Source organism: Rattus rattus, chromosome 8 (assembly GCF_011064425.1).
Source record: "Rattus rattus isolate New Zealand chromosome 8, Rrattus_CSIRO_v1, whole genome shotgun sequence".
Classification (NCBI taxonomy): domain Eukaryota; kingdom Metazoa; phylum Chordata; class Mammalia; order Rodentia; family Muridae; genus Rattus; species Rattus rattus.
In genome coordinates this window covers 51402890-51422466 of record NC_046161.1, presented here as the reverse complement: position 1 = coordinate 51422466, position 19577 = coordinate 51402890, and the positions used below count along the sequence as shown (strand labels likewise).

General features: G+C 43.3%; 1 protein-coding gene across 1 annotated transcript; it reads right to left on the bottom strand.

Annotated features, from left to right (window-relative positions):
• Positions 1-3011: 3011 nt before the first annotated feature.
• On the bottom strand, positions 3012-14694 carry LOC116908089 (cytochrome c oxidase subunit 5A, mitochondrial). The gene is made up of 5 exons (XM_032911372.1): positions 14510-14694; positions 6489-6605; positions 5118-5239; positions 3690-3813; positions 3012-3152 (listed from the first exon to the last, which is right to left on the bottom strand). Exons 1-4 carry the CDS (start codon positions 14595-14597, stop codon positions 3700-3702), a joined length of 441 nt encoding a protein of 146 aa, XP_032767263.1. The 5' UTR covers positions 14598-14694; the 3' UTR covers positions 3012-3152; positions 3690-3699.
• Positions 14695-19577: the final 4883 nt, after the last annotated feature.

The following is a 19577-nucleotide window of genomic DNA, read 5'->3' as shown; positions in this document are numbered from 1 at the left end:
AATTCCACATAGCACAGAGGTTTTTTGTCGCTGTCTGGCCTAGACCTATGTAGAACAGGCTGGCTTTGGTCTCAGTGGTCCACATGCCTGTCTCGGGTGTGGGGCTAAACACATGCACTGCCATGAGTGGACTGTCAGAGGCAGATTGTAGGATATTCGGATATTCTACAAAGGACTGGACTCTGCAAAAACATGAACTGATTTTTCTCGGCTAAACAACTTTAAAAAGAAATTGTGTGTGTGTGTGTGTGTGTGTGTGTGTGTGTGTGTGTGTGTAAGAGAGAGAGAGAGAGAGAGAGAGAGAGAGAGAGAGAGAGAGAGAGGGAAAGTCGAGTAACTTTTGAGATTTAAGCTCCTTCCATTATGTAGCTGTGGAGATTGAACTCAGGTCATCATGCTTCCCACTGAGCCATCTGGCTAGCCTGAAAGCACATTTTTCAAAGTTGATTCAAAATATGTGGAGTTGGGGGTGAAGGCTATTTATGGGGGACATGGTGGGGGGGAAGTCAGGAGCTGGTGGTAGGTGGAAATTTATAAAACTATCCTACCTCAGTTAATGAATGGCCTACAGCAGCAGTGCTCTACCTGTGGCTCATGACCCCTGTGGTGGGAATGGGGGTGTGGGGTGGGATGGTTGTCAAGTGAGCCTTTCATGTGGATTGCCTAAGACCATCCAAAACCAGATATTTATATTATAATTCATAACAGTAGCAAAATTGCAGTTATTAAGTAGCAATGAAAGTAACTTCATGGTTGGGGGGTCCCAGCATCAGGAAGGTTGGGAACACTGTTCTATAGTCTAAAGATACCCTCCTCTTCTCACCAAGTCAACCTTCAGCCTATTTATACTCCAAGGACCTTCCCCCGGAACCCTCTCCTTGCAGCTTCAAACTTGAACTCCCTTCTCATTAGCCTCGCTCTTCTTACCATCCATCGGCTCGGCCTCCTTCCCTCCCCACTGCTTTCCTTCAGCTTGCCCTCTCCTGTTTGTTGCTCTGTTGGCGGTGCTGGCATGTGTGGTACAGGAGGCATTCAATGTCTATAGCATGAAGACCATTACAGCATTGCCTTATACACAAGTGTATCATACATCGTGGTAGACAGATGCAAGCTTTGTTTTCTCCTTGGCTCCATCCATGGCCATGAGGAAACAGACCATTTTTTTTTCCCCTGGAGCTGAGGACCGAACCCAGGGCCTTGTGCTTGCTAGGCAAGCGCTCTACCACTGAGCTAAATCCCCAACCCCGAAACAGACCATTTTAATAAGTTTGTGTTCATCTATATTAAGAACCTGGATGGTTGTGGTGGTTCACACACCTATAATTCTAGCACTTGGGAAGTAGAGGCAGGAAGATTAGGAGAGCTTTGAGGAAAAAAAAAAGATCCTTTCTTCCCGCTCCAGTGGTAAAAAGGCCAAACATATGACAGTTAAGTAAAATTACCTTTGGGGTCTAAGGATTAACAATACCCGGGGTTGGGGATTTAGCTCAGTGGTAGAGCCCTTGCCTAGGAAGCGCAAGGCCCTGGGTTCGGTCCCCAGCTCCAAAAAAAAGAAAAAAAAAAAAAAAAAAACAATACCCTACCCCAGGGGTTGGGGATTTAGCTCAGTGGTAGAGCGCTTGCCTAGGAAGCACAAGGCCCTGGGTTTACTAAATTCCAAACACACAAACTCCAAAAACAAAAAAAAAAAAAAACAAAAAAAAAACAAAAAACAAAAAACCAATACCCTACTCCAATTCTTGAGGCTTTAACTAAAATGACACTTCCTTTAATGCCTCTTATGTTTATAGTACCTGAATGTATATTCACAGAACTTTTAAATTTGCTATATTAGGGAGTTGTTTAATATTTCTTGGTATCCCTCTAAGGACAGGACATCAGGACATCAGCATGAGTCCCTGGGATGAGTCATCTAAATTATATCTGGAGGAAACAAAGCACTGGGTGTGAACATGAATAGTATCTGGAGGAAACTAAAGAGCAAGGAGCAGGGTTATGTTACAATACTTCTTCTCCCTCTCCTCCCTCCTCCTCCTCCTCCTCCTCCTCCTCCTCCTCCATTTGAGACAGGGTTTCTTTGTGTATCCCTGGCTGTCTGGAAATTGCTCTATAGACCAGGCTGACCTCAAGAGGTTCACCTGCTTCTGTTTCCCAAGTGCTGGGACTAAAGGTGTGCGCCACCACCACTTGACCAATTCTACTTTTTTTTTTTACTTACTTATTTTATGTATATAAGTACACTGTCGCCATCTTCAGATACACCAGAAGAGGGCATTGGATCCCATTACAGATGGTTGTGACCCACCATGTGGTTGCTGGGAATTGAACTCAGGACCTCTGGAAGAGCAGCCAGCGCTCTTAACCAATGAGCCATCTCTGCATCTCCCCAATTCTACTTCTTAACCAGGGAATGAGAGGTCTTCTGGTAGGGGATCAAATTTTATTAAAGGTGAGAATAAAACTATACCATAGTAGATTTCATGGCTGGACAAGTGCATGGGTTTGATGTACATCTTAAAACCAACAAAAACCAAACTTGCTAAAACTCCTGGCGTAGCTTTAGAACACAGGCATCTACATTTCACTTAATACTGTTTGCCTGTTATAGTAACGCAACTGTACTGTTGTCACCCAGACCTATAAGCAAAAAGCAGTGAGAAACGTCCCAGTATTATGGAGCTCCTAAAGTAACAGGGCTGTTTTCTTAGATCTTTCAAGGGATAAACCCAATTCTCTAGTCTTTAACCTTAATCCCAGCAAGGACAAATGCTCTGACATCTGAGCTAGCACAGGGCTGCTGAGAGCAGGCAGAGCAGAGCTGGCTGCTGCACAGCACACTCTCCAGCTCACCTTGCTGACTTTGTCTTTAAGACTCTCTACGTAGCCCCTGGCTGGCCTCAAACTCATGAGATCCACCTGTCTTTGCCACCCAAGTGCTGGGATTAAAAGTATGCCACCATGCCCAGACCAACCTCTGCTTCTCAATGCAAAAAATGGCATATGATACCTACTTTCGGGTCAAACTCATTTCCCTTTATTAAAGTCCAAGTTACATGGTTTGATACTCAAAGGAAAATTTGTTCAAATAAAACATTTCCAGGCAACTGTTTCAATCAAGTAGCAATAGCAGTTAAGTCCTTTGGGAAGCCCATCTGCAGAGAGAGGGAAAAAAAAAAGAGCACAGAATTAGTCAGCAAAAGTGCTAAAACGAAGATATTTTACTTAAAATGACCTATGAACTACAGCCCCAGGAAATCACCTCCACTCTGGAGCACTTTCTGCTTTTAATACCGGCCAGTCAACTTACAAGGGCCTCACTCTGTAGCCTCTTCATCACTTATACCACTGGTACTCAGCCTTTTTTTCTCTAATCAGAAAAGTTTAAAGCCAGGTAATTCTAGCAGTCAGAACAACAAGGACAGTCAGGATAGGAATTTCAGAGCTGATCAAGATGGCTGAGCAGGTAAAAACACTTGCTGCCAAGCCAGGCAATCTGAGATGAATCCCCAGGACCCACATGGTAGGAGAAAACTGATTCATACAAAATATCTTCTGGATTCCACACAGCTGCCATGGCGTGCGCGTGCGCACACGCGTACACACACACACACACACACACACACGACAGAGCTGCCATCATCCCACCCTTTAAACTGATTCCTTGCTTCAGTCAGGGACATGCTACTTACCGAAGGGAGTTTACACTTTGTCAAGGCCCAGTTCCTCTGGAGTGGAGATTCCCAATTCATTTAAAGTTGGTCTAAGTTCCTGGATGACATAGGGGTAGATTTCCTTATGAGGTCCTGCTTTGTCCTGTTGGCAATGAGAATAGTCTCTGTTAACAAATGAAACTAGGGGCTGGGCAGATGGCTCAGCGGTTAAGAGCACTGACTGCTCTTTCAGAGGTCCTGAGTTCAATTCCCAGCAACCACATGGTGGCTCACAACCATCTGCAATGGGATCTGATGCCCTCTTTTGGTGTGTGTGAAGACAACTATAGTGTGTGCATATACATAAAAGTAATTAAAACAAAACCCAATGAAACTAGAGAAGCCTTTAATCACTTGTGCAGGGCTGGGATCAGAACTCAGCGGGTAGTATGCCTGTCAAACACTCAGGAGGCCTTTTAGTTGATCCTCAGAACTACAAAACCAGGGGTGTACTCCTCTAACCTAGCACTTCAGAATTAGAGACGGGAGGAAGAGAAGTTCAAGGTGGTAACGACAGAATTTTGAAAAGATGATTAAACATGCCTGTCAGGCATCAGAAAAATTAAATTAACACAAGGGAAATTTTTTAAACTTGCTTCTAATTTAAAGGCCTAACTGAATTAACTACCAGTGCTGAGTGGATTGATAGCTTACAGAATCCTTAATTATCTTAGTCATTACAAATAAGTTATTGTCACTTTCCCCTTATAAACCTTAAAGCCTTTATCTTATATACATAATTTTTTAAGATTTATTTATGTTTATGTGCATTGGTGTTTTGCCTGCATGTATGTCTGTGTGAGGGTGTGGATACTCTGGAACTGGAGTTACATAAAGTTGTGAGCTGTCATGTGTGTGCTGGGGATTAAACCCAGGTTTTTTGGAAGAGTAGACAATACTCATAAACAGAGAATCTCTCCAGTCCCCTATTATCCATTTTTTTAAAATTTTATTTGCATTGGTGTTTTGCCTGGATGTCTGTGTGAGGGCGTCAGATCCCATGGAACTGGAATTACGACTGATACTTGTAAGCTGCCTCATGGGTACTGGGAACAGAACCCTGGAACCTCTGAAAAAGCATCCAGTTAAGAGTGCCAGCAGCTCTTAGCAATTGAGCCATCTCTGCAACCTTGTTTGTTCATTTGTTTGTTTGAAAAAAGACAGGCTCTCACTATACTGTAGCCTTAGTTGTCCTAGAACTTACTATGTAAACCAGGCTGACCTCAAATTCTGAAGACCACCTGCTTCTGCCTCCCAAGTGCTGTAATTAAAGGCAAGGCTTTTTTTTTATAGGACATGTTCTTTCATGGATAGCTACACTTAAAAGATATTGTGTGCTAAGGCCAGACCAGTGTCCACAAGTGCTATGGCCCACCTATTCTTTAACCACCTTAGCATCATACTGACCTTAACAACCTCCAAGATGCGAACAGCACTAGCAAAATCATTTAACCGTCTACATGCCCGCAAAGCAGCATCAATGATTTTGGGCTCAGGAACCAGATCATAGCCAACAAGTGTATTCATCCCTGTCAAGTTAAAAAAAAAAAAAAAAAAGGTTCACATTATCCTGAAATATCCTTCTTTGTACACTAAAATGTTGTTATCTGGGGTTGGGGATTTAGCTCAGTGGTAGGGCACTTGCCTAGCAAGCACAAGGCCCTGGGTTCGGTCCCCAGCTCCGGGGGAGGAAAAAAAAAGTTGTTATCTATCTACTTACTTTCCATGGCTTAACTCTATATTCTTAGTGAATCACGGACTTGTGACCTCATCTGTTTGGGCCACTATTATCTGTAAAATGAGAGTCTGCCTGTAACAAACTAGTAAGAACATAGTGAATCTTCCACAAAGAATCAGAATTATGCAAAAGTTTTGAGAATAAAGGAAAAACCTCGGAGCTTTAGGTTACAAGCCTAACTGTTAATACAATATAGAAATTCTGAATGGCTTAAAATAAACGGCATTGAAAAATCATCTAAAAACAACCAGAAGGATGCCTATGAAGAGATAATGAGGCCCAAATGACGACATTAAGAATCATTATAGAGAAACATTAGTGTACAGACTTATAAACATTCAACCAGAAAATGATTGGGCATGATTACTTCTGTGCCTGCACAAAATGACACATCATGAAAATTGAAGACGTGATGAAAATGCAGAATTGCTGTTCTTTTCATAAATCAGTAAGACCTTCAGGTTTTTAAGTAAGAATTTCCCCAGCTGCAGGACCATTACATTCCGGCAGAGAAACTAAAAGCACTTGGGATGCTGGCTTTTATTATTGTAAACTATTTGAACAAAGAATACATCAGAGTACCAATCACACCCACAGCCATATTGCCACAGATTGTTGATCTGAGATTACTTTGTTCCTGCTCAAATGACTGCTCATCTAAATTATCTGAAAGGCACAAAAGTAGTAACTCTGCTGTTACACACCCACCAGATGCAGAGAACAGCATCTCACAACAGAGTTCTCTGGCTCAAATGTCAACAGTGCATGTGTTCTCTCCCTCTTTCTTCCCAGTTCTGGGGACCAGACCCAACACCTATGCATGCCAGACAAGAGTGCTATCACTGACTACGATACTCCAGGCTGCTGTCCAGTTAAAACTCAGTTTGCAGGAAACATTATAGAAGTTGCAGGCTTTTCTAACTGCAAGCTGTGTGATCGTCACCAACTCACACAATATGTTTTCAAACTAGTTGCTGTCAATAATAGTGGGGATAACTCATATTTACACATGCAAATAGGTACATCTATGTTCCGATTACCTTTACGCAACTCCCAGGCATCAATGTCTGGCTTGTTGAAGTATGTCACCCAGCGAGCATCAAACTCCTCATCTGTCTCATGTGACCCATGAGAATAGCAGCGAATGGAACAGACAGCTACAAAGGAAAAGAACAATGACTTCAATAGTCAAGACCATTCTGAAGCGTGACTGCTCTATCCTGTCCGTAACACAGTCATTGGCAGGAAGAAGAGTGGAGAACAACAGATGAGGCCAAAACGTACCAAGAGTGCTTGACACATGTTGTCTAGTGCAGTAAGTTGTCTTTTTGTTCATTTTTGAGACAGATTTTGCTATGTTGCCCGTGCTGATTTCAAGGTTAGCCTACACTCTAAGTGAATCTGGGCTACAGAGTGAGACTGCCTCGAAGAGCAAGAAAACAAATCTTAAATACTAACCAAAGTAAAACAAATAGTATTGTATATCTAGGTGTGATGGCGCATTCCTATAATTCCCAACATTTTGTAAACTTAAATACTTTTTTAAAAAAGATTTATTTATTTATTATATATGAGCACACTGTCACTGTCTTCAGCCACACCAGAAGCAGGCATCAGATCCCATTACAGATGGTTGTGAGCCACCATGTGGTTGCTGGGATTTGAACTCAGGACTTCTGGAAGAGCAGTCAAGTGCTTTTAACCACTGAGCCATCTCTCCAGCCCCCATTTTGGAAACTTAAGCAAGAAGAGTAAGCTCAGCCTGGGCTGCTTAGCAAAAACCCTGTCTCAGGCCAGTGAGATCCCTCAGTATTTTTATAAAAGCAATTGCTGCACAAACTTAATGACCTGAGTGATTCCTAGAACCCACATGCAGGCAGGCCAGTGAGGTTGTCCGCTGACCCCCATACGCACATCATGGCATGCATAGAGCTGCAGCCACACTCAACAGTGAGTTTGAACTCTGGGTCTGTGTGATGTTTGCGCATGGTTATAGTCACACGAATGCAGGTACCCTTGGAAGTCAGAGGTACTGGCGTTATAGGTCACAGAGCTGGCGTTACAGACCCTTGTGAGTCTTATGATCTTAGTGCTGGGAACTGAATTCAAGCAGTACTCTGAAGAGCATTAAGTTCTCCTAACCAATGAGCTATTTCTTCAGCTTCTAATGTGAATCTTAACCTTAACGTGGTAACTGACAGAAAAGGAGAAAACTAGAAGCAGACAAAAACATACAACTATTTTAGGAGAAGGAATATAAGAGCAAATGAAAGCATTCTCCCTTGAGTAACACCATTTATACCTTGAACAAAATACCAGCCATGAATCCCAGAAGATCACAGCCTAAGTCCCAATTTTCAGAGATAAATTTTCTCTACAACCCTGGTTCCAAACAAACTGGATCACGTGTATAAATGTGATGAAAGTGTCTGAACTTCTTTGACAAGAAAAAAGGTCTCGGGGTTGAGGATTTGGCTCAGTGGTAGAGCGCTTGCCTAGCAAGCGCAAGGCCCTGGGTTCGGTCCCCAGCTCCGGGAAAAAAAAAAAAAAAAAGAAAGAAAAGAAAAAGAAAAAGGTTCCAGACCTAAATGTATCTGACACTTAAACTTAATTAAGACTCCATGTATACTGTGTCTCAGAAGACTAACACATTTTATACAGCACAAAGCAGAGACTGCAATGACCCTCTATCTCCTGCTTACCTACAAGTTCTAAATCAGCTGCCTTTTCTAAAAAACTAGAGTTATCCAGAGTAAGGACCAGAGTACTGAAAGTTCAATTTCAAAGACTGCTTAGTGATTTCTTATCAAGTTAAAACACAGCTACCATAAAATCCAGTCATTTTCCTCCTAGATATTTACTCAAGAGAAATCAGTGTGTGTGTGTGTGTGTGTGTGTGCGCGCGCGCGCGCTCGCGTGTATAGTTTCCTCCTGGAGGTAAGTTGTTTGATTCCCCTGTCCCCAGCTTGGCTTGTTCTTTAACTCTGGGTTAATGTTACGTTCACCTTCAACCTGGAAAAGTGTTTATAACAGCCAAATCCTTTTGCTTACACCTAGGTGTGGATTTGAGTGCTAGCTTTGTTCTCCAACTGTAAAAACATACAACCAGTAACTGCAAATTCAAGGCAAAGATGATCATGCCCTTCAGTGTCTTGATTACCCATTCCTAGAAGCCACATCACAAACTCTTAAATGAAGGGGAAGAAAAATAAGAAAATGCTAGCTATAGAGACTCATGTTTGTAATACTAACACTTTGGAAGTTGAGGCCAGCCTGGCCTACAGAGTAAGATCCAAGCTCAGAAAATATAACAAACAAAAATAACAACAAGAAATAAGCAAAGCAATCCTTAGCTACATTAATCTCGGCACTCAAGAAGCAGAGGCAAGAGCTCCATGAGTTCTAGACTTGGCAAGGTTACAGAGCAATACCTAGTTTCAGAAACAACAATAACAAAACCAAAGCAGACAAACAAAAAGACCCACTTGGTGTACACTCCCACACACCCTGTTACACAACAGCAAAAACCAGGCTATCCCATGTCCCACAAAGTTTAAATTATATATGGGTAGAACTTACTCTATTAGTTAATGACCTGTCCTTAGTCACCCCTCCCACAATAAGACACAATATTTTATTTGTATATAGAGATAATAGGTTTTATTGTTCTCTCAAGAGAACATCTCCCAATGTATTGAAGGCTAGGCTGAATGCTCCATCCTCCCCATCTGCTTCAACATTCCAAAAGCTGGAACTGTTATCAGATCCAGCTCTTTCTCCCACACATAACTAATACTTTGTTTTTTAGAGAAATTATACAGGTACCAACCCCCCAACACCATTACTTCACTTCCTAAGTGAGTTTGTGCAGTGGCGTGGCACATGCACACACGAGTGTTTTGAAACTTGCTGTGTATGTTCAGGATGACCCTAAGGCTGGAGAGATGGCTCAGTGGTTAAGAGCACTGTCTGCTCTTCCAGAGGTCCTGAGTTCAATTCCCAGCAACCACATGGTGGCTCACAACTCATCTGTAATGAGATCTGGTGCCCTCTTCTGGCCTGCAGGCGGAATGCTGTATACAGGATGACCCTGAACTTTCCTGCCTCTACCTCGAAGATTACTGGAAAGCGCACACTCTGCCTGGCTGGCACTAAAAATTCCTGGCAATTATTCAATGCTTTGATATAACCTAAAGGCATCAGAGAAGGAAGAGGAGGAAAAAGGAAGTGTTAAAATGTAAATGTTTCAAAACAGTTACTACTTTTGGGCTGAGATGTAGTTTGGTTGGCTAAATGCTTACCTAGACTGCAGAGTCCCAGGGCATAGTGACTCAGATCTATAAACCAGCACCTGAGAAGCAAGAGCAGCTCAGAAATTCAGTCATCTTCTGCTACACAACTAGGCCAGCCCAGGTTCCTCCTACACAGTCACCTAAAAGGATATTTTTTTTTTTTTTTTTTTTTTTTTTTTTTCCGGAGCTGGGGACCGAACTTAGGGCCTTGCGCCGCTAGGCAAGCGCCCACCGCTGAGCTAAATCCCAACCCCCAAAAGGATATTTCTAACACTGCTTTTGGCATTCACTTAGAAAAAGCCAATACTATGAATTTAGAAAAATAAAATACAGTAGAGGCTCATTAATCTTTTGTGTTCACATTTCGTTAAATCAGATGGTTTTCTGCTTGATAATAAATGAGGCCAAAAAAGTTCCAAAAATGGTCCCCTTTGGCAGAGGTAATTCTAGGAATGAGGGACAGAGGCAAATGATACACAGGGTGACACAAGTCTGACACCAGGGTTATTGAGGCTGCAAAGCTTAGGGCCAGACATGGACCTCGAGGACAGAAGGCCACTAGCAAGCAACATCAAGTGCTACATAAGCCCAGCACTTTACCAAGAGATGAAGAAAACAAAAACCCAACTTCCACCCTCAGGGTCTTTCAAGCTCTCAGGGTAAGGATGCCAGGATTTCATAATTTCTAGGGTTGGCTAGTGTTTTATTTAAAACATTAACTTAGGAGTTTAAGGTCATCTTGAGATTCAAGGTCAGCCTACATGAGACCCTGCCCATGAATGAATGAATGAATGAATGAATGAAAAAAATCAGGGGCTGGAAAGATGGCTCAGCAGAGTTTGGATACCTAGGCCTACATAAAATGCTGGGTGTGCCTGGTGTCCCAACTATAATTCCACCCCCAGAAGGCAGAGGATCCCCAGAGCAAACTGGCTAGGAAAACTAATGTGTTAAGACACACTTAAGAGGTTGGGATTTAGCTCAGTGGTAGAGCGCTTGCCTAGGAAGCGCAAGGCCCTGTTCGGTCCCCAGCTCCAAAAAAAAAGAACCAAAAAAAAAAAAAAAAAAAAAAAAAAAAGACACACTTAAGAGAGCTACAGTGGCTACAGAGTAGCTCCACCTATGGGTCTGGAGACCTTGCACACCAGATATATACATTACAATTCATAAGAGTAGCAAAAATACAGTTATAAAGTAGCAACGAAGTAACTGTAAGGTTGGGGTCAGCACAACATGAGGAACTGTGGTAAACGGTTGCAGCACTAAGAAGGTTGAGAAACTGCTAACAGAGGACACATTCCAGAACCACCACACCCGCCCCCCACATCCCTTTTATTGGAACTGGGTTTCGACTCTGTACACCACACTGACCTGATCTTCTTCCTGGCTTCTTCAGCCTCCCTAGCTGTAAGTCATCATGTCCAGCTTCTTCCTCCTACTCCTCTTCCTCCTTCTCCTCCCATCTCTTTTGGCTGTACTGTTAGTCACTCTGTAGACCAGGATGTACTGGAACTCAAAATTCTGCCCCCTTCTTAAGTACTGGGACCAAGGGCAGGCACATGTGCTACCACACCCTGCTTGCCTTTTTCACTTTCAATTACAAAAGTGATCTCATACCAATAATAAATCTTAACCTAAAAATGAAGTGAATCACAATAAACCAAGTATGTTTGGAAAATTTCTGTCAACCATGACCCGAATATAGGACACTTGGACTCTACTTCAAAGTCTAGGTAGATAATAGGCTATAAGATACTCAGTGACAAAACTGATTAGTGTGCAGGGGGTACTGACCAATCTCCATTTTATTATTTAGCAAGGCAGGACCATATTAAACCTTTTGCCAGGCAAGAGTTGCATTATCAAATATAAACCTCAGAGCTACCAAAAACATTATTTTAACATTTGAAAGGCTTAAGATACTAATTAGTATACAAGGTCACACGGCTAAAAAGGAACAGACACCATTTGCAACCAGTACTGCCCCCTTGTGGAAGTATTTAGGTATAAAGGAGAACCACCTAAAAGCCTTTGTTTCTGAATTGTACACCGGGGTGAATAGAAAGTCTCAGAGACAAACCAGAACTTTAGTCTATGGTTTGCTTAAGTAACAATAAACCTTCGCCATTTTCCTAACCTCCTTAAAAAAAAAAGAGAGAGAAAGAAAGAACATTCCCCTGTTGCATAACAAATTCCCAAAGTTCAATGCTCTTTCCCCCCCAAAAAAAGAGAAATAAAAGGAAAAAGCAGAAATTTTCCTTTAAAAACAAATTCCTGGGGTTGGGGATTTGGCTCAGTGGTAGAGCACTTGCCTAGCAAGCGTGAGGCCCTGGGTTCGGTCCCCAGCTCCGAAAAAAAGAAAAAACAAAAACCAAAAAAAAAAAAAACAAAAAAAAAAAAAAAACCCAAATTCCTTCGTCAGGTGATGGTGCATACCTTTAATCCCAGTGCTTGGAGGCAGAGGCAGGCAGATCTCTATGAGTTCAAAGCCAGCCTGGTCTACAGTGTGGGTTCTAGGACAACCAGCAGTACAAAGAGAAACCATGTATATGTGTACACACATGCACACACTCTCAGTTAAGTGTGTGTGGTGCTATGCATATAATCCCAGAACCCAGGAGGCAGAAACAGAAGGGCTGCTACAAATTTGAGGCCAGCATGAATCACACAGTAAATTCCAGGCAGGACCCCAAGTTAAAAGTCAAAAATAAAAAATCTTCTGAGATGTTTATCTATATAAAAAAAAATAGTATTTGTTGACTTAGTAAATAAGACACAAAAAAGCATCAGGATAACTCAAATTTAACTGAGAAAGAGAAAATAGCTCTATCACTAACAGAAAGGTCAGTTCCCCAAGGTAGGCATCAGTTTCTTCTGTAAAGTATGATCACCTCCTTGGTTTCTCTCTTTGACTTTATTTTTTATGTATGTTTTGCCTGCATGTACATTTTATGGGGTGCATAAGAAGTCAGAAGAGGGTGTTGGATCCTCTGGATGTGGGCGCTGGGAATCGAACCTGAATCCTTTGCAAGGACAAGTGCTCTTAACCTATGAGCCCTGCACTCCGGAGGTTTCTTAAATGCATTCCAAAGCTGAGCGTGGTGGTACACCTGTAATCCTGGTCATTCTAGAGGAGGACGAGTCAACCACACAGCTGCTTTTGAGTCCAACCATGACTACCTAAGACCCTATCTAATCTCTTCTCGCCAAAAAGTCCTAAACTCCCTACATTTGATTCTTTTGTTACTCATACAATATACTACAAAAAGCAAATTAAATGAAGCAAAAAAAACAAACAAACAAACAAAAAAAACCCAAAACAAAACAACAAAAAAAAACCCAAAAACAACAACAACAAAAAAAACCTCTTTGGGCTCAAGTAATAGAGGAAACAATGGAGTATCTGAGGCCCTTCTTTGTGTGTGAGACCCTGTATATATAGCCATAGCTAGACTGGAACACAAAAGAAATGCACCTGTTTTTTTTACATCCCTGTGAATGCTAGGAAACCATACCTGGCTGAGTTATTTTTATATCTAAACTCTTGAACTAAATTTCATAAAACACTCACATCACAAACCAGGATCCAAGCACAACTACTGTAAAAAAGTACAATGCTTTTGCTAGGTGTGGTGGCTCCCAACAATACTCCCTGCACTTGGGAGGCATGAGGAACGCATAATGTTCCTGGCTAGCCCTTTTAATACCATTTTGAGTTTCTAGTCCAGTCTGGGCTATACAGGCCCTGTCTCTAAAATAAAATAATCCTATTTCTTTCAGGTCGAGGTTTACAAAGAGTTCCAGGACAGTCAGGCTACATAGCTAAGACATAACAAAACCAAATAAAAGCAAAAATAAGATGTACAGTAGTACTAGTGGAGGTCTGAGAACACACCAAATGGTAGAGCAATTATCTAGCAGTGCAGGTCCCTTGGTTCCTCCTCAGCACTGGGGCTGGACAGTGATGGACACAAAGTCTCCAGAATCACACATAAGGGGAAACAAGCAACAAAACTTAATACTTCATAGTCCAGCACTGAGGCTTCTAATTTTAAACGGGTGGGGCGGGAATCCACGAAGCTTTCCCATGTTTGTACACCCAGTATTCCTAGGTATTTGGTACCCAATTTTGGAAACGTTAACATTCTTACCATTAATACCTATCAACGTTCAGGCTCTCTTAACAAACTCCAAGAAACCACCACACGTTTAAATTATCTATTTTAAGCGCGGGACTAGAACATGGCTCAACAGTCCTTAAACGTGGCCGTACCCGTTATGAAGGTGACACAGAATGCCAGCAGAGAATTGCCTGATTAGGACTAAAAGGGTATTGTGTCCCACTGGGGAATCGAATTGTGTTCTAGGAAACGCAGAGGCAGGCGTCGCGCCCGGAGGCTCAATGTCACCTTCGCCAAGACGCTGTAGGCCGGCGGGAGCCACTCCCGGTCAGGTGGCTGCGGGGTCAGCGCAGGGAACGGTCACGGCCCAGAGACTGAAAGGAAGTGATGAGCCCTGTCGTTAGCGACCCGGGCAGGTCCATACACCTGACCGGTCGTGTATCCGGCATCAGGAAGTGGCGGGAGGGAGGCCCCGGGGAGTCTCCCACATAACTCCAGACAGCAGTGGATACCCTGCGGTCACCGGACTCCACTGCCGGCTTGCAGGGCAAAGGCTAGGCCGCCTGGGAGCCTGCCCTCGAGTGGCGGCAGGAGCCCAGGTCACAGCAAGGACACGCGGGCGCGGGCTGTGGCGGGAGCGGGCCTTACCGGCAGCGGGGCTGGGAGCCGAGACGGGGTGCAGAAGGCCTCGGGCGGCCGCGGCTGCAGTACAGCGACGGAGGGCAGCGGCGAGCATGACGGCGACCACAGCGCACTGGCTGGGGCTGAAGAGAAGCCGGTGTGAGCTCGCGGGCGGCACAGCAGTTCGTGGGGGCCGGACTCACGCAGCGACGCACGCTGGGCGGAGCATAAGGCCGGCCCACTGCAGAGCTCGCGCCTACGGAAGCGGGTGGGGCACCATGCGGTCGCCGGTCACTACGGCGGCGCGTCGAGGACAAACCACGTCTGCGCCGAGTCAGTGCTGGTCCGATGACCCGGTTGACTGTAGTGAACATTCCTGCGTGGGAGGAAAGTCAGGGCGAGCAATGGACAATGTGGATTTTGAAATCCGCCAACGGAGGAGACTATCACGAAATCGAAATGTGGCAATAATAACGATAAACTGTAATAAGAATAACCGCTTTTCCCCAGGTATTGGTGTATGCTATAATCCCAGCCCTCTAGAGGCTAAGGATTAGGAATTTCAAACTCTCCTATGCATCCTGAGTCTCAGAAAAGGAATTTTTTTCATACTGGGAGTGGCGACTCTCAAGTCTCAGCACTTTGGAGGCAGAAGCAGAAGGAAAGGGGATTCAAGGACAGCCTGAGTCACATGATTCCCCCCTCCCATTTAAAGCCCGATTATTTAATTTTACACGTAAGGAAACCGACTCAAAAATTACTTTGTTTAAGGTCTAGGAAGATAGATGGCTTAGTGGATAAAGTGCTTTCTGTGGCTCGGTAGTTAATAGTTTATTAACTTTAAGCTCTATCAGAGGACTCAAGGTTGCTTCACATCAGGTGGCTCCCAACTGCCTCCAAGCTCCAAGGGGTTCTGACATCCTCTTCTGGACACCACACGTGACCGCATGTTGTGCCATATACTCACACACATACACATAAATAAACTTTAAAAGTGAAATGGGGCTGGAGAGACGGCTCAGTGGTTAAGAGCACCGACTGCTCTTCCAGGGGTCCTGAGTTCAATTCCTAGCAACCACATAGTGCCTCACAACCATCTGTAACGAGATCTGATGCCCTCTTCTGGTGTCTCTGAAGATGGCTACAGTGTACTTAGATATAATAAATAAATCTTTTTAAAAAAATGAAATGAATGCATGGATGAATAAATAAATGAGAAAAGAAAAAAAAATTAAGAACTGTAACTTGATTGAAAATATGAATCCGTGAATTGGCTTGTGTAAATTCTTGACTTCTCTGTGCCAAGTATGGGACATATGTTAGTTGCTTTAATTTAATTTTTGATACAAGGTTTGATAGTTTGAACAAGAATGGTTCCCATAGTCTCATATATTTGAATGCTTGGTCATCAGAGAGTGGCACTACTTGAGAGGGATTAGAAAGTGTGGCCTTGTTGAAAGAAGTGTGCCACTGGGGGTGGCTTGGGGGTTTCAAAAACCCATGCAAGGTTCAGAGTCTTTTTCTGCTATCTTCAAATGTAGAACTCTTAGCTCCTTCTCCAGTACCATTCCTGCCATGCTTTCTGCCTTGATAATAGTGGACTAATTTCTGAAACTGTAAGCCAGCCCCCAATGAAATGCTTTCTTTTATAAGATTTGTTGTGGTCTCTTCACAGCAATAGAACACTAAATCACAAGGTTGCATGGTGGCCCTGCCTGGCCTTGAACTCATAGAGACCTATCTGCTTCTGCTTCCTGAATGCTGGGATTAAAGGAGCTGGCTCACCAGCCCTTAGTTACTTTTTTATTGATACAACAAAATATGTGACAGAAACAATTTAACAAAGAAAGTGCTTGTTTGTTTTGTATAAAAGGACCAGGGATGTGGCTCAAGGGTGGAGTAGTTGTCTAGAATAATATAACTCACAAACTGTAACACTTACCCTTTTAAAGATGCAGACCTGGGCTGGAGAGATGGCTCAGAGGTTAAGAGCGCCGACTGTTCTTCCAGAGGTCCTGAGTTCAAATCCCAGCAACCACATGGTGGCTCACAACCATCTGTAATGGGATCTGATGCCCTCTTCTGGTGCGTCTGAAGACAGCAACAGTGTACTACTCACATATAATAAATAAATAAATCTTTAAAAAAAATTTAAAAAAAAGAAATTAAAGATGCAGACTCAGTTGGTGTCCCTTACAGCCTTCGAACTGTGTGTGTAATCATCACAACTTCTAGTTCCAGAACTTTCATCACCCCAGAAATTCTATCAGTTCAAGAATGGCTATTCCCATCCCCACCCATTCATTGTAAGGAACTTTTGACTTCCTTTCTGCCACTATAGCTTTATGGCGGGGTGCAGGCCTTTAATCCCAGCACTTGGGAGGCAGAGCCAGGCAGATCGTTGAGTTTGACAGTCCCAAGACAGCCATGGCTACAGAGAAACCCTGTCTTGGAAAAAACCATACTAAACCAAAAAACCAAAAATCAAACCAAAACAAAAAACCCAAACAAAACAAAAAAATATGTGATGTGTATGAGTGTTTCGTCTGTCTTCTGTATGCAAACCACATGCACACCAGAAGAGGGCATCAGATCCCCAGAACTGGGGTAACAGTTGGTTGTGAGCCACCATGTGGTATTGGGAACCAAACTCTGATCCTTTTCAAGAGCAGCAAGATTCTTAACTGCTAACTCAGCTCTCCAGCCCTTTGTTAGTTTGTTTGTGTTTCCTTTATCCTTCACCTGTCTTGGGGATTGAACCTGTGTCTCTCACAGACTAGGCAAGTGCATCAACACTAAGCTGTACCTCCAGCTCTCTACATTTATTTTCTCTGAGACAGGGTCTCACTACGTTGCCCTGGCTGGCCTTGAACTTACTCTGTAGTCCTGTCAGACTTACCATCTGCCTACCTCAGCTTCCCAAGTAGATGGGATTCCAGGCCTGTGCTACCACACAGAACAAAGGCTTGTCTTTTATGGCTATCTCACAAAAAGCAACTCATATAATGTAGCCTTTGGCTTTTTTGGTCTTTTTTTTTTCTCCCTTTGATCCAGGGTCTCACGGTATCACCCAGGCAGATCTCCAACTTCACTCTTCCTCAGTCTGTCTCCAAGGGATGGGATTGAAGACATGTACCACTACATCCAGTCTTAATTATCTCTACCTCTTTAAAGTCTGCCACATACTATGGTACTAAGTAGGATTTCTAATAGGAATTTTAAAGGAACACTATTTAGCCCATAGCATAACATAATATGTACTAATTCCTCCCCTTGGCATATTTCTGTTCCACTGTATCAACATACCAGCTGAAACAATTTAATTGCATTTATTTATAAAGGGGAGGGGTGCCACAGCATGTATGGAGGTCAGAGGACAACTTTCAGTCAGACCTTTCTTTCCGTGTGTGGAGGGTGGGTGGATGAGAGCATGGGGGTGGGGCTAGGCAGATGGGAAGGGGGTAGGTTCAAACTCAGATCATTAGACTAGGAAGCAATCACCTTTTCTACTGAGTTATCTTGCTGGCCCAAAGCTTTCCTCAGCTGATGGACAGCTAGGTTATCCCCGCTGTGCAGCTGTTATGAATATTCACGCTTACGCTTTAATACATTCTAATCTGTTTCAATGATACGTGTCAGCATAATTTTCATGGTTACAGATCCTGAGAGCTTTTAGCTTGAAAGCCAGAGGCAAGATAAGAATATATTATTGCTATCCCTTAACATTGCTGTGGATGGTCCCCACCAGCACATTTGGAAGCAGTCATGTACACATTTTTGTGTGTGTGGACACGTTTTCAGTTCTTCTGGACATACGTCTAAAACATTGTATGAGCCATGCAGTTAAGTGTTTAACTTTCAGAGGGACTGACTGCTTACCAAAACTGCTCTAGTATGAAGGTTGCACTTTCCAAATAAGTATATAGAGACACACATTTACATGAAAGCCGGGCCTCTGTAGTGATGTGCTGTCTGAGCCAAGTTCTACTCCCTCAGCTTCCGCTCAGAAGCGGGACGTGGGACGCCTAGCTTTGTGGTTGGAGGTTTTTTTTTTTTTTTTTTGATTTTTTTTTTTTTATTTTATTTAATGTATATGAGTGCACCATCTGTCTTCAGATACACCAGAAGAGGGCGCCAGATCCTGTTCCAGATGGTTGTGAGCCAACATGTGGTTGCTGGGGATTGAATTCAGGACCTCTGGAAGAACAGTCAGTGCTCCTAACCGCTGAGCCATCTCTCCAGTTCGTGGTTGGAGTTCTTTAGTACCCCTTCCCCCACCAAAGATTTTCTTCTCTCTCCTTGAGCTCAGAGCCTGTCTCTCCCAAAATGACCTCTAGAGGGCAGCTCAGAGCCGTTCTGCAACAATGAATTTCTCTACGGAAACATGTATTAAATCATGAGTGAGAGCAGGTGGTGTCTTCCGCGACAAGACTGCCTGCCAGGCAGATATGAGGCCCTAGGTCCAATCCCAGAACAGTAAACAAAATAAAACCGCTAAACCCACCATCACCATCACCATCGCCACCATCACCACCAAAAGACTGAAAAAACAAATAGCTGCAAGTGAAGAGAAGGGATTTTAAAAAATTATTGTTATAAATTGTGGAGTTTTAAATATTACGTGTGTGTGAGAGTGTGCATGTGTGTGCGCCCTCATGTATGTGTTTGGTCATGTGTGTACCATGGCAAGAGTGGGGACATGAGATGCAGTAGAAGGTGGCTCTCCCCCTCCACTATGTGGACTGCAGGGATTGAATTTTGGTTGTCAGCATGATGGCAAGTGCCTTTACCTGATGAGCCATCTTGCTGGCTCCGTTTTGTTTTCTTTTAAAAACAGGGTGCTGCTATGTTGCCTAGGTTAGCTTTGAACTCCCAATCCTCCTGCTTTAGCCTCTTTAGTGCTGGAACTGCAGGTATGTCCTGTGCCTGACAAGGAAACTTGTTTTGTTTTGTTTTGTTTTTTCGGAGCTGAGGACTGAACTCAGGGCCTTGCGTCTGCTAGGCAAGCACTCTACCACTGAACTAAATCCCCAACCCCAAGGAAATTTGTTTTAAGCTAGAGAACTATTTTATTAGGGTTTACAAAGAAAAACCA